We start from the raw sequence: 13880 nt of genomic DNA on the forward strand, positions 1-13880 counted from the left end.
GTCCCTTTGTCTGAGTAAGGTGACGTAGTCACAGTTCCAGGGATTAGGACATGGACATCTTGGGGGGCATGATTCGGTCTGCCACACCTCCTCAAACAAATAGAAAACCACCAAAGAATGAGAATCTTCACTAATAAAAGGAACTGTCTCCTCAAGCAAGGCATAGAGAATTTGCCTAAACTCAATTTTCAAGAAAACTGGTAGCTCTAGTAATGACCCAACAAGATGCTCCTAAGTCACACACAAAGGAAAAAAAAGAACAGAAAAGAAAAACAGGAAAAACTACTCACCTCAAGCATTTCTTCTCTTTGCTTCAGGGCCTCTTTCACCTCAGCAAACTGAAACTGGAGGATACTGTGGGCATGCTTTTCCCTTTCAAATTCCTATAAAGGAGGAGAGCATTCAAGTTCCCGTGGAATCACATTTTTCTGTCACTCTAGTTCACGTTCTTATGATTTACCTTTACCTGGAACAAATCACCTGTTACCATATCATCACAGTTTTCAAGGCCTTTTTAAAAAATAAATTTATTTATTTTTTTTGTTTTTAGTTTTGGCGGTGCTGGGTCTTCGTTGCTGCGCACGGGCTTTCTCTAGTTGTGGCGAGCAGGGGCTACTCTTCGTTGTGGTGCGCGGGCTTCTCATTGCGGTGGCTTCCCTTGTTTCAGAGCATGGGCTCTAGGTGCGCAGGCTCAGTAGTTGTGGCACGCAGGCTCAGTAGTTGTGGCTTGTGGGCTCTAGAGCACAGGCTTCAGCAGTTGTGGCTCACGGGCTCTAGAGTGCAGGCTCAGTAGTTGTGGCACATGGGCTTAGTTGCTCTGCTACATGTGGGATCTTCCCGGCCCAGGGCTCGAACCCGTGTCCCCTGCATTGGCAGGTGGATTCTTAACCACTGTGCCACCAGGGGGGCCCTCAAGGCTTTTTTAACAACATGAACCAGTTTCTCTGCATTTTCTAGAAGACACCCCTACGATCTACTGTAAAATTAACCTGAGGACAAACATATGGACACCAAGGGGGGAAAGGGGCGGGGATGGTGGTGGTGTGGGATGAATTGGGAGATTGGGATTGACATGTATACACTAATATGTATTAAATGGATGACTAATAAGAACCTGCTGTATAAAAAAATAAATAAAATAAAATTCAAAAAAAAATTAACCTGAGGAGTTGATGCAGCTGACAGTATGACCCGATTTCTTTACAGGTAAGCCGTGCCCTGGGAAGGCCCCCCAGGCTGTCTGCTGAGGGCCTGGAGGAGGCAGCTTTGCAAAAGAGCGGTAATAAAATCATCCGAGTTTGAAATACGCCGATGAATACTCTTTGGGGCAAAAAGGGATGGTCTACCTTGGCAAGTTTATCTCACTAACAGTAGGCAGTCAGCTCTGTACCTCAGAGACAAAATAGAAACAGGCGGGGGAAGCAAAGCCCTTGTCAGCACAAAGCCGCTCCCCCAGTCCAACCCTTCCCTGCATGAAACTCATCCCTGCGCCCGGGCAACACGCTCTTCTTGTCTCCCACTCAGCTCAGCACAGGAGTGCAGTGCCTAATGATGGTGTGGTGCCCACCTAGCTGCCAACAGTTTAGGGAACAGCAGGGAACACCTTCCCTCGATTCATTACCAGTTATTTTAGAAGGGATTTGACCTTAGCTCACCCTGGCATCCTGTGCTCACCCACTTTCTGAAGTCTGGGAGTGACTGGACCCTCCTAGCTGTGACAAAGACATGTCTGTCAGGCTTTCCTTCGCCCATGGTCCCCACCTTGGGTCAACGTTCCAGGATCACCCCATTTCTCTGAAATTAGATTTGGGGCTTCTTGGTCTACTTCCTGATGCCTAAATGAGGGCATTCTAGGAGTATTTAGAATGCACTACAGTACTGTTCCACCCAGGTGGGTTCAGAATATGCTCTCTGCTCCTAAATTATGAATTAGTTTCAAAGAAAGCTTTCATGACATCAGGTCTCATAAGAAGTTTCTCCTTTGTTTCAGAGGTCAGTTATCAGGAACTTCATGGACAAAATTCTTCTTTAGCTTCTAACTCAACTACAGTAGTGAAAGAAGGAGGCCCTTGAGTTGTTATGGTATTTGGCTTTAACCCTTGGGATTTAGAGGATATAGCTAGTTAGGAAAAAAAAAGATAATGATACTCACAAATTAAATTTTCTATTTATCTCAGCAACTCTGAAAAATTGGATAATATTCTAGGATTTGACAAACCAACTAATTCCTTACAACATGAAAAACAAGTATTCCTTGCTGTCTCACAAACAACAGCTAAGCCCAGCCTTCACCAAATCAGCCTGCTGTCATTAATTTCAACACATGCTCATGCTTTTTGTTGATATCGTAAGTTAACATATTAATTCCAGTGGTTCTTAATGAAAGCCCAAATAAGGTTCTACCCTTTTCTGAGGTTAATGAAGGTTTTTAATTCTCAAGTGGAGTAACCGTGTCTTTTCCCAATCAGCAGAAAACAAATGAATATAATTTTCTTAAAATCCTTGATACTTGCAACTATTTCTCTCTGGTGTTGAGATAACAAAATAAGAATGAAGAAATGTATATTAACAGGAAAATCTTGAAGCATCTAATTGTGCTTTGTCCAAGCATGCTGGGTCTTTCGTAGGCACGTTTTTTCATGGTTATGATTTTACCTTACATGCAAAATGCACAAATGTCCTCCTAGTAAAATTGTCTCTAGTTTACATATTGAAATTGTGCATACCAATATTGCAAGTCCCTCAGCAAAGAGCATGGTATTCTTATTCTTATATGTTTGGGCTTCCAGGGCAAGTGGAGAACTATTGTTTTTAAAAAAGCCACACACACACAAATATATACATACACGTGTATAACATGTATATACCATATACCAAATATATATACATATACATACACACATTCTACCATTCTTACTTATACCATACGTATATCCTCCCATCCTTACATATATCATTTATATATATAGTCTACTATAATTACATATACCATTTATATACATATGCCTGTGTATATATATATTCTCCCATTCTTACATATACCATTTACATGTATATTCTCCTTTTCTTTTCTTTTTTTTTTTTTTTTTTTTTTTTTGCGGTATGTGGGCCTCTCACTGTTGTGGCCTCTCCCGTTGCGGAGCACAGGCTCCGGACGTGCAGGCTCAGAGGCCATGGCTCACGGGCCCAGCCGCTCCGCGGCATGTGGGATCTTCCCGGACCGGGGCACGAACCTGTGTCCCCTGTATCGGCAGGCGGACTCTCAACCACTGCACCACCAGGGAAGCCCATCTCTCATCTTTACATACACCGTTTATATATCTATATATTCTCCGTCCTTACACATAGCATTTATACATATATACACTCTACCCTCTTTCTCGCATGAGCACATACTTTGCTTTTCTCCTCGTACTGCCGCCTGGACTCAGCCAGCTGCTCTTCAAGCTCCAGCATCGTGTCCTTTAGCGTATCGACCTGGTACATAAAGTTTGTCTTCTCATTGTCTAGCTGAGCGTTGGAAACCATGGCCTTCTTATATTTTTCTTCAACTTCTGCTAGTGAGTCCTGCAGAAAATAGGTCATGTTTTTGAACTTGTAGTAAGGAAACAAAAACACATATTAGTTCAGTATTTTTAACAAAACCTCCAAAAATGCAGCCCTAAATTTAGACTTTATTTCTTAGAGCAAATGAATCAGAAGAAGAAACACATGGCAATGTGAAATGCCCCAAAAGTCTCCCTTTTCAATTTGCTCCAATTCTCATGACCCAGGAAATTAGTTACTAACTGTGTGTAGGGATGAAGATAACTGACAGTCATTAGGACAAGGCGGACGCTGCGTGGAAGGGGATCTGGTCACAGAGGCAGCAGAGCCCTGGCTGTGGGAATCTGATTCTGTTGCCCGCTGTACAGCTGTCGGAAGTAACCACTCAAGACACGTGACCAGAACCTGGGACAGAGCCAGTGCTGGGGAGGGGGAGTGCAACACCTCCCACCAGTGGCCCACTGTCCCCACTGGGGCTTATGAACCAGGAAAGGCTTAAGTGGAAGTTCGGACGTTCAACCCATAGGAAAACTCAACAAGGTACACAGGCCTCACCGGGTAGGTCCTGGAGAGACAAAGCTCATTCCTTTGAAAAGACAACCAGGCAAAGAGGCCTGCGAAGTAAACGTGCCCCCCTCAACCCAGGGGCTCACACACCGGCAGGGCAGGCAACAGAGTACAGCAGCGTGTGGATCCCGGAGCACAGACCAGCGGGAGACGACTCTGGGAGAACAGAGAGCAGCATCCCAGGTGCAAAGGACCCTGAGCTATAGAATGGCGGGCACTGGCGGGTCGGGCGTGCGTCAGGTGCTCCCAGGAGGCTCTGCGGAGACCAGCGCTGCCCTCGCCTGCACTTGCAAACCAGGGCAAGGATTTCAGGTGGGACCAGTGACTCCTGTGCTGCTTCCATGGCTCTCTTTCCAACTCCAGTAGGAGTTGAAAGCCAGAATCTTAATTTCCCCCCCTTTTTAAAGAGCGGTGACAAATAGGAAACTGATTAATTAGTCATGTGATTTGGCGCCCCTGGGATACTGAACTCAGACTGGTTTGGGGGTACTTTCTCAGGAGCTGGAAAGGAAGGAACAGATTTACCATCTCTTGCTAGACTCATGAGCTGCCCGAGCTGCCCTGTGAAGCCAGAGAATAAAGTCCCTGACGCCCCACCTCACTTCCAGGGAGCCTGGCAACTCAATTTCCTGGTCGGCACAATGCAGTAATTCCACATTCTACAAGTACCGTGTATTTACTCAAATAAATCCAAGAAGATACACATTCAGACATTGCTTCGGTTAGTAAAATGGCACAGTATGCAAATAATTTGTGTGTTTCAAAAGCACAGCAACAGAACTTCCTTATCGGGAGACATCAGGTGTTTTGAGAAGCAAATTAAGTTGAAGCGCTCCTTGTACGTAAGGACTGCGGAAAGTGAAGAAAACCAAAAACCCTTCTTCAAGTGTAGGGTATGCTTCTGTGGGAAATGAGAAACTGGGTTGAAGCCAGCTGTGGTGGGGAGGTGAGTCCAAGACATGCACCAGGAAACACGTTAGTAACATCTGCTAACGAGGAGTTACAGTTCTCGAGTCTTGGTTTCAAAGCTGCCTTTGGGAACACCCTGAGCACACACCCTCGTGCTACTCGCATTCCTGCCACTTTGAGGTCTAGAGTCTGGGGCCTCTGTAGAGCAAGCATGCAGTCTGAATGCCTTCTGTAGGATTTTTAAAAGTTAAGCTGGGTTAATATCACGAGTCCACACTTCCGTAAGCTGGTACCTTCATCTCTTTCAATCCCTGCTTGTATTTGCCTTCTACATCCTGAATCTGGTCCTTTAACTCATTGAGTTCCTGGGGGAAATGGCAAAAAAGGCAAATGATGTCAAAGGGAAAAATGGACAGAGACCACAGAGAAGGAGAGGCGATCCTCTGAGTCTTTTCTACTTCTGGGCGGTTTCCTTATTTGAGTAGTTGGAGCAGCAATCTTCTTTTAACTTTTTTAAGCGTTAAAAGGAAAATAAGATGAATTTCAACACTACAAAGATGAAAATTTAGGCGTATCTCATATGATATTTTCACACAATTTTATCAAAGGTATGTGTCTTCATATATTTTTACACAATTTTATAAAACAGGCAAATGAGCTTCTGAAAATGGAACACGTTAATTTACTCACATTTAACAGTTCATTCAAGCTCTTTGAGTTCTGCTCTGTGCTACATACAGTAAGATAGTGAAGACAGAAATCAGCAAAGTCTTGTCCCTGCCCTTACAGAGCCCAAGGACTCTACTTTCCCATCTCGTTCACCGCCACATTCCCAGGGTCTGGTGTCTGGCGTGAGCTGGAGTTGCAATAAATCCTTACTGAACGACTGAATCATGCTCACAACCCAAGACCAGACACAGATTATGACTGCAGCGAACTCTACTTCAAGGCGGGAAAGGATGACCAAAGGGCTGCAGGAGGCCGAGGGACCACACAGGGAAGGACATTTCAGGAACAGCAGTCAAAACATCGTTCTTATAAAGCACAGGAGTTGGAAGGCGTCTGCAGGGGGACCTAGTCCCACTGGTCCTGATGCTTAAGCTCTTGTCTGGCCTCCCTGGCAGATGTCATCCATCTGTTCAGGTAGCACCAACGGAAGCTTGTTCCCTTTCACCAGTTTTCATTACTAGAAAGCCTGTCCGTAAATGAAGCCCAATCTGACCCAGAAGCGTCTCCCTGGCCTTGGCGCTCTCTCCAGAGGACAGGAGGTCTGGTGACTCAGCCCTCCCTCTGCACAGCCTCCTTTTCAGACGCAACGTCCCTAGTTACTTTAACAAGCAGAGGCCTATTTCTCTGTCACACACTCAGTGTTGAGGATGCAACAGAGAACAGTGTCCACAGACCGGTGGAGAAGGAAAAGTCACTAAAATACCATGATGGGGTCTACTGAAGGCATATTACGCATATCACAAAGGGAACGGAAGGGCACGCTGCAGGCAGAGGGCGGGGATGCGCGAGGGGCGCGGTGGTACCTGTCGGGGGCAGCGAGTAATCTGTGTCCAGCACCTTCCAATGCTGTGGGCAGAATGTCCACTCCTGCTCTGTGTACAGAGGTGGCTGAGCACCTCAGGGCAGCGTGGTGAGGGGTCTCGCCCAGGTGTGCCCGGGGAGCTGAGGGATCCCAGCGCAGGTGTGCTGGCCCTACCGGGGCGGGGAAGTCAGGGGCGGCTCCCTGCAGGAACCAGAACCGGGCCGGGCCCAACTGTTACTAGAACACCAAGCTTAATGGGAAGGAGGGGAGACCAGACTGAGAAGAAGGAGCTGGAACTTTACAAATTAAATCCTATTTCACTTGAAGACTGATTTTCACAGGTTTCTCTAGGTCATGCGTAAGTAGAGAGCCTTACCTTGATTTCCCTAATGGAGGCCTCGGTGTCAATGGAGATGGAGGTGTCCCCGCTGCCCCTTCGAGAGGAGGTCCCACCCAGGGAGGCCAGTGTGGCTGCAGACAGGCTGGGCAGGCCACGAGACCCCTACAAAGTGGCAAACAGCAAATGGGATTTCAGCCCAAACCAAAATTATTTCTTAGTCTACTATGATGGTACCTTTACTTGAATTCACTTTCCAAATTGGAAAAATCTTCGGTGGGTTTATGGTGAGCAACAAAAAGGGGTTCATCTCGAGGGGCCTCACGGATCCTCGGGGTTTGTCTGGATTAACTGTAAGCTCCATGGCTGGGCCCATTGTGAATTCCTTCACTGTTCTGCAGGTTTAACATACACACTGGAAATGACCCCCCCCCCCGGGGGGGCCCTAAAGGTTGTGTGTTGCCTGGTGAGCCACCCACTAGTCCTGTTCATTCCATGGTGAAATTCTTTATTAAAGATCAAGCAATATATTTTCTTGTTAGTTTCATCCATACATTTCGGGACCCTCATAGTTTATAGATGACACAATATAAAGCTCTACAGAAATTCCTTACCTTCTCTGTGAAGTCTTTTTCTGGTCTCTCTTCAACCTGGAGAAGAAAATGGATAAATAGTAAATACTTAAAAGCATTAAACGGAGAATCTGGATTTAGGGAGTAAGATAATAATAAAATAAAGCATCAGCTTCCTTTGTGATTTTAAACACTCTTTTGCCGTGAGACTCTCGGATACGCTGGTGTCACAGCGGTGGCCCACGGGCAGCTCAGTGAGCCTGGTTGAATTTCACCGCGTGGTTTTTCAACTTTCACAATTTCCACAGGAAGACGATTTGTGAATGAACTGAATCTGAACAGGATGACTTGACCAGTTTCTACGTGTGTGCAGGCCACAGTGTGGGACAGGACAGGCACCAGCCTCGTTCACCCACCACAGTTACTATGATCGGAATGTGAGAATATGACCAGGGTTCTGGGGGCTGGAAGACGCAACCACACAGAGTTTTAATTTTGACTATCACTAAACGTGGTCTCCAAAGCAAGAGAAAGCAGTGGGGCCAACTGCAGCTGTTCCACTGCTTCTGAGTAACTGAGTCACTGTGAAAATTCTAGTTTAAACATTTTGAGACAGACACCCAGATGTGGGGAGCTGGCTGGGGGTGGGTGACGGTACAGGAGAATTTGCTGGGTGAAAAGGGGGACCCCAAGAATTTGGCTTTTCAAAATCTTTCCTGTTTGGACTGTCTCTGAATCCTCTCTTTTCCCTCCTGCAAGCAGGGGTCTCTGCGGGACCCCCAGCAGCCTGTGGAGCCCCAAGACAGCACATCTGCTTCAACCCTATGGGAGACCCCTGCCCTGTGAGGGTCTGTTGGGGTCAACAGTCTCAGGCTGCACTGGTGCTCTTTCTTTCTTTGCTTAGCATCCAATGAAAGGCCAACTTTCTCTTCTTTTTTTTTTTCTTCCTTTTTTTGGGCACATTGAGGGCTCCTTTCCGAAAGCCCATGGGAAAGGTCCCAGAGGGCGAGAGAACCCTGCACCAAGTTGTCTCCAGACTCTCTGGATTTTCCCAACATGCCTCCAATCCCACCTCCTGTAGCTCAGAGGTTCTTAAATTTGATGGCCAGGGAGTCAACTAAAGATGCCCGTGATGGGTGGGATCACACCTTTGATTCAGGAGACCTCATGAGTGAGCTGGGACCCTGCAGTCACCCTTGACTGCTTACGCCACAGACCACCCAGACTGCAGGTGGACAAATCCTAACGGGTCTGGGTCCAAGGCCACCGCAGAGCGGCTCATGAACAGGTCAACTGCCCACAACGCCGTCACGCACGGGGCATGTGGGTGCAGGCGCTAAGCACAGGTCAGGATGCCGTAGTGGCGGCGATTTCCTGTAAAGATGAGCACTTCCTGTCCTCTGCCCACCCTGCGCCCGTGCTAGGCTGGATGCCCACATCCTCACCATCCTGTCCCCCACCAAGGCGGCGCACTGACTGCCACCTTCTCTCCTTCACGCTCCTCAAACCTTCTTTCCAAGGGCAGGATGCCTGAAGTAACCGCTAGAATAACACAGCAAAGTGTGAGAGCTAATCAGCCGACCAAGGGGATCAGATGGAATCATACAAAATACTTAATTCAAAAGAAGGCAACTTCTGAAACCAGCTCTGAGCTCAGGAGAGTCAAGCTCAAGGGTCTTCTGCTCGACAGATCCAATTTTGCCCCCGGGTCTGGCTCCAAATCCACTGCACCTGGTCTCACGCACCCAGCTCACACCTGGGTCTTCAGCAAGAACTTTCTACTCTCAGCTAACCAGTCTCCTTCTTGTCCTGAGGACAGGGCGTGAAGGAGCTGCAGCCCCCAGGCCAGCGGGATGACCCTCGCTGGCCTCACTCCCAGCTTGCTAAATAAGCCCCTGGGCGGGTGGGGCTTTGGATTCTGGCATTGCCTCCGCCCAGAGGACTCTCCTCTCCACTGGGCCACAGCCGGCTGGCCTCCAAGGACAGGAGATTTCCAGACACTCTTGGCCACGTGCATCCTTTTTCACTCTCGATGTGGCAGTCACAGCCTGTTAGGTAAAGACAGCTCACTCACTACCATGTCGCACACCGCCTGCCATTTGTTGGCACGTGCGTTTAGTGTGTGTAAACTTATATATTTATATTTTTTCAGATGTGCATGTCACACCAGTCTAACTAGATATTCTGGAACATCTGTAGATGGCCTACAATTGAGATGGTTCTATCTCATCCTCCCTGGCAGAGCCCCAGGGAGCCCCCGACCAACATTCTGAGTCATGAGGATGATTTTAGCATTTCAAGTGTGGGTCTCCTCTCCACTTGGGAATACAAATATTCCTGAAAATTTCAAACAACGAAGGAAAAGCTAACTGTCCAGCCCTTGCTCTGCTGCAGAATCCATTCATTAGATCTCCTGGACACAAGGCCTTTATTCCCTAGAATAAGTTAGTTTGCAGAACAAATATTAATGAGATGAAAATAAAGAGGGTAATTTAACTGTTGGTGCAAAGGGAAGATTCAGTTGAACAGACTATCAAGCTACCGTGAGAAGCCTGTTGCTGTTTTGCTCTGCAATTTAAATAGTGTCTTTCCTGACTGTTCATCAGCAATAGATAAATATTGCCTAGAGAAATGAAGCTCCAGAAATCCTATGTTCACCTACAAAGACATCCGTGCCCATAAAAGAAGGACCCCACTTTCTTTTTTGTAGTATTTCTTGTGAGAAAGATGAGAAGAACTATACACCAGACCCCAAAGCACTGGTTTCCTGGGGGCCTTTAGCATAGCTTTGTTCTGCATTGTTTCACCATAAACACAAACACTGCTTTCGTAATTTGCAAAACACCAAATAAGGGAGAAAAACCCTAAAACCATAGCTTTCTCTTTAGTTTAAAAGTAGTTTGAAAAAAGCCTTTTTTCTGAAATAGATATCGAACTCAGAATGTGAAAATTCAGGACATGTTTTTAAGTAGAGACCACGGAGGGAAAAATTAAGCTCTCAATGAGATTTATAGCCAATCTATGCTTGACTATTGTTTCCAATCTGTATTTTACGTATCAGGGTGACTGACGTTTGTCTGTTTTCTGAATGACAAGGGACACGTATATTTGCCAGCCTTCCTGCAACCTAAGAAGTGCGCGGAGCCCCATGGAAAGTGGTGCAGTTTTGGTTGGGGGAGGGATGGATTGGGAGCTTGGGATTAGCAGATGCAAACTATTATATACTGAATGGATAAACAACAAGGTCCTACTGTATAGCACAGGGAACTGAACTATATTTAATATCCTGTGATAAACCATAGTGGAAAAGAATATGAAAAAGAATAACCACCACTTTTCTGTACAGCAGAAATTAACGCAACATTGTAAATCAACTATATTTCAATAAAACAGAAGGAAGGAAGGAAGGAAAGGAAAGAAGGAAGGCAAGGCAAGAGGAAGGGAGGGAGGGAGGGAGGGAGGGAGGGAGAAAAGCCGCGCAGCAGCATGGAGCCATTGCAGTCCCACCGGATGCCACTAGATGGCAGCCTGCGTCGAGCGGAGTGGGACCAGCCCAGGGAGCCTTGGTCAGGCAGGGCACCCCTCACTGCCCCTAACAAAGGAACAGATAAGTAACCCTGACGGTGAGTTTAATTTGACATAAAGCATAGTGCTTTATCTCTGAAAATAATATACAAAGAAACAGAATAGATGGAAGGGTTTTAAACACTGTCGTTTCTGCTGCATGATGTGACCCAGGGCATGCAGCGGACCACACGTGCCCCAACATGCTGCAGCCCACGGCAGCACGGGACCTGGGACGAGCCACAGGACCTCGGGGACATCGCCTTCTTATCCGAGGAAGGGCGGCAGCACCACAGACCTTGCAGCCTGTTAGCCTTCTTACTCTCATTTACCGAGCAGTACTAAACGTTTTAGGTCAGTGCGAAAACTCTATAGTAACAGGCTTATGAAACATGCAAACCAGTATTTTAAATCACAGTGGAGTGTATAAAAAGGCATCTTTTAAAATCTACGGGAGGTAGTCACTTCCAAAAAATTTCTGTGAACTTTTAAATTATGGCAACTCTTCCTTTCAGAAACAAACGCTTAACGTAGCACGTTAAATATTTTATTAATTCCAACCTTCTAAAATCGTGTCTAAGTGAGCATACTATTTAGGCCCACTTAAATACAATGTCTGGTGCGGTTTCAAATTCCAAGTTTTCCGTATCACCACCTGGCTTGCCCACCTTCCTCAAGACAGAGTACAGTAGGTGGGCGTGGGAAGACCCTAGCAAGGGGGCCAGGGACAAAGGGACTTTTCCTCGCGGTGCCCCAAGGCCCAGATGGGAAATGGGATCACGGAAGCAGTGTCATCAGGGGTCCCCCTCGAGAAACCAAGTGACAGTACCGAACGCTGCTCAGAAAACACCCATTTTAAGGGTAATTTTCCGTCAGATATAAACAGCAGTGGAGGCTACCATCAGAATGGAAATTTCTGGTTTTAAATCCGATAATATTGACCTCATCCTGAATGACTGGTCCTTGAACTCCTGTATTTATAATTCAAGACCTGTTTTTCCACCTGGTTCCTGCTTCCAACTCTTCCCACGACACAGAACGTGAGTCATTACAGTCTTTTGTTTTTCTGACTCAGATGGGGCTGAGATTCCTGTTCACCACCAATGCTTCTCTGAAAACACACTGGCACGTGAACCTGGGCGCCACGCAGGACACCCCTGACCTGTGCTTCCGTGACCCGGCAGGTTCGCTGGGTTCTGAGGCCTGGACGACACAGCTGCGTCGGCCCCTCTAGGCGAGGCCCTCTGCCGGTCTGTTCTCCGGGCCTGGATTACCCAGACGCCCGAGTCCAGCTCCCTGGAAGCATCCTGCCTTCTTCCCTCGAGCCCGTGCTCTGAGTTCTAAACTGTATTGCGCCCATTTGCTGACGTCTGCCTCTCCAGCCTGTGGGTCTGTGAGGGGAGCAGGTGTGTTCCTCACCACTGCAACCCTGTGTCTAGAACATTTGATAAACACTGGCTGAATGAACGGACCCCAACTTCCTCAAGAGAAAGATTCTGAAGAAGAAAATAGGGCTCACCTACAGAACGTGAAAAATGAGATGAGGTTCCATAGTGTATGCCCTTCTGAGATGGGGCGGGCACCCTCTCTGCTCCCCACGAAGTTGGAGGACCCGGGGGGTGGGGCACACTTCGCATCTTTGGATGCTGAGGTACCTTTATTTTCTCAAAGTGGGGCAAGCTATCACTTCCCTCACTCTGGTTACTTTTGTTCTTGGACAGGGCGCCCCTCGCCCGCCCCCTGGGGCACCAGCCTACATCCCACACCCACAGCCTCCCAGGGCTGCCCCTGCCCCGGCTTGTACTTCCTCCCGGAGAGGCCCCTGCCCCCTGCCCTCACCCGTACCACCCCCTAGAACCATATTCCTGATGGATCACCAGGATCATTCTCCCCGAGCCATAGTGGACAACACTCACAGCCCTGGAAAACTCGCCCAGGAGAAGCAGGTTATCAACCCAAATCTTTTCTTGTTTTTGTTTTTCAAGCATATCATTACTCGTCTTTCCAGGTGGAGTTCAGGAAGTCTATGTGCCTGGCCAGGTGTCCCCAGCCAGGAATGAGAGCTGTGACATCTTAACCTGGGTCTTGGAACTCCCTGCCCCCTTCCTGCTCTGCGTCCTTCTGAGAGGCCAGGAGGGGTGGGCCACTCACCCCACGGGCCTCTCCCTGGGCACCGCCTGTCCCTGCAGCTCCTCCCTCCCAGGCAGGAGGACCAGGGGAGTCTCAGCAGAAGTTTCCTGGTCTCTTTCCAATCAACAAGGCCAAATGCATCCACTTACACTGTTCGTCTCGCAAGCCCAAAATGCAAACTCCCAGCCCTTTCCAGGGGTGTGACTGTCCAGGCTCAGAAAATAGAAATGGGGCAGATTCCGTGGAAGAGGACTGAGGTTTGGAAGCACAGAGCAGAGGGTTCACTCAGCTCTGTCCTCCAGACTCTCTGCAGAGGCCAGGAATGCTGTCCGCGCTCTATCCTTCAGATGACCGGGAGCCACCATAACTGCGTGGAAGTGCCCTGTGCGGTACACAGGTGTCTCTGCCTTCTGAGGGCCACACCCAGAGGCGTCCTCAGCTCTGACGCCCCACACCTGCGTGAGGTGCCCGGATGCTGACCTCTGCTCACTAACCGTGCCAACCTGAGTCAGTCAACCTTTGTAAATGAGCAGCTGAGTCAGGGGAGAAAGGAGACGGAACCGATGACCTGTGTGTAATGAACTGAAAAATCAGCTCAGTCAAGCCCCTGGGGGTCTTGCAAACCCAGGGCTCTCAAGGGACCAAGGGACGGTGGCGGAGGTCTTGCCAGGCCCCCCAGTTACCAAAAGACCTCCGCCTCTCGTCCTCAGGCCCCAGGGACACG

The 13880-nt window shown here is 48.0% G+C and overlaps 1 protein-coding gene across 30 annotated transcripts in view; it reads right to left on the reverse strand.

The window, feature by feature from the left end:
- LRRFIP1 (LRR binding FLII interacting protein 1) overlaps nucleotides 1-13880 on the reverse strand; it is a 144041-nt gene that overhangs the window by 20024 nt on the left and 110137 nt on the right. For 24 of the 30 annotated variants that reach the window (XM_060107209.1, XM_060107214.1, XM_060107206.1 and 21 more), the window contains 5 exons: nucleotides 7505-7540; nucleotides 6930-7055; nucleotides 5316-5387; nucleotides 3397-3567; nucleotides 291-383 (listed from right to left, as the gene is read on the reverse strand). In XM_060107209.1, coding sequence (XP_059963192.1) covers nucleotides 291-383; nucleotides 3397-3567; nucleotides 5316-5387; nucleotides 6930-7055; nucleotides 7505-7540 — 498 coding nt within the window. The remainder of the gene's footprint in view (nucleotides 1-290; nucleotides 384-3396; nucleotides 3568-5315; nucleotides 5388-6929; nucleotides 7056-7504; nucleotides 7541-13880) is intronic. The other 6 variants (XM_060107211.1, XM_060107207.1, XM_060107204.1 and 3 more) reach the window with 1 other exon arrangement.

The sequence above is a fragment of the Mesoplodon densirostris genome, chromosome 8 (assembly GCF_025265405.1).
Source record: "Mesoplodon densirostris isolate mMesDen1 chromosome 8, mMesDen1 primary haplotype, whole genome shotgun sequence".
NCBI classification, from domain to species: domain Eukaryota; kingdom Metazoa; phylum Chordata; class Mammalia; order Artiodactyla; family Ziphiidae; genus Mesoplodon; species Mesoplodon densirostris.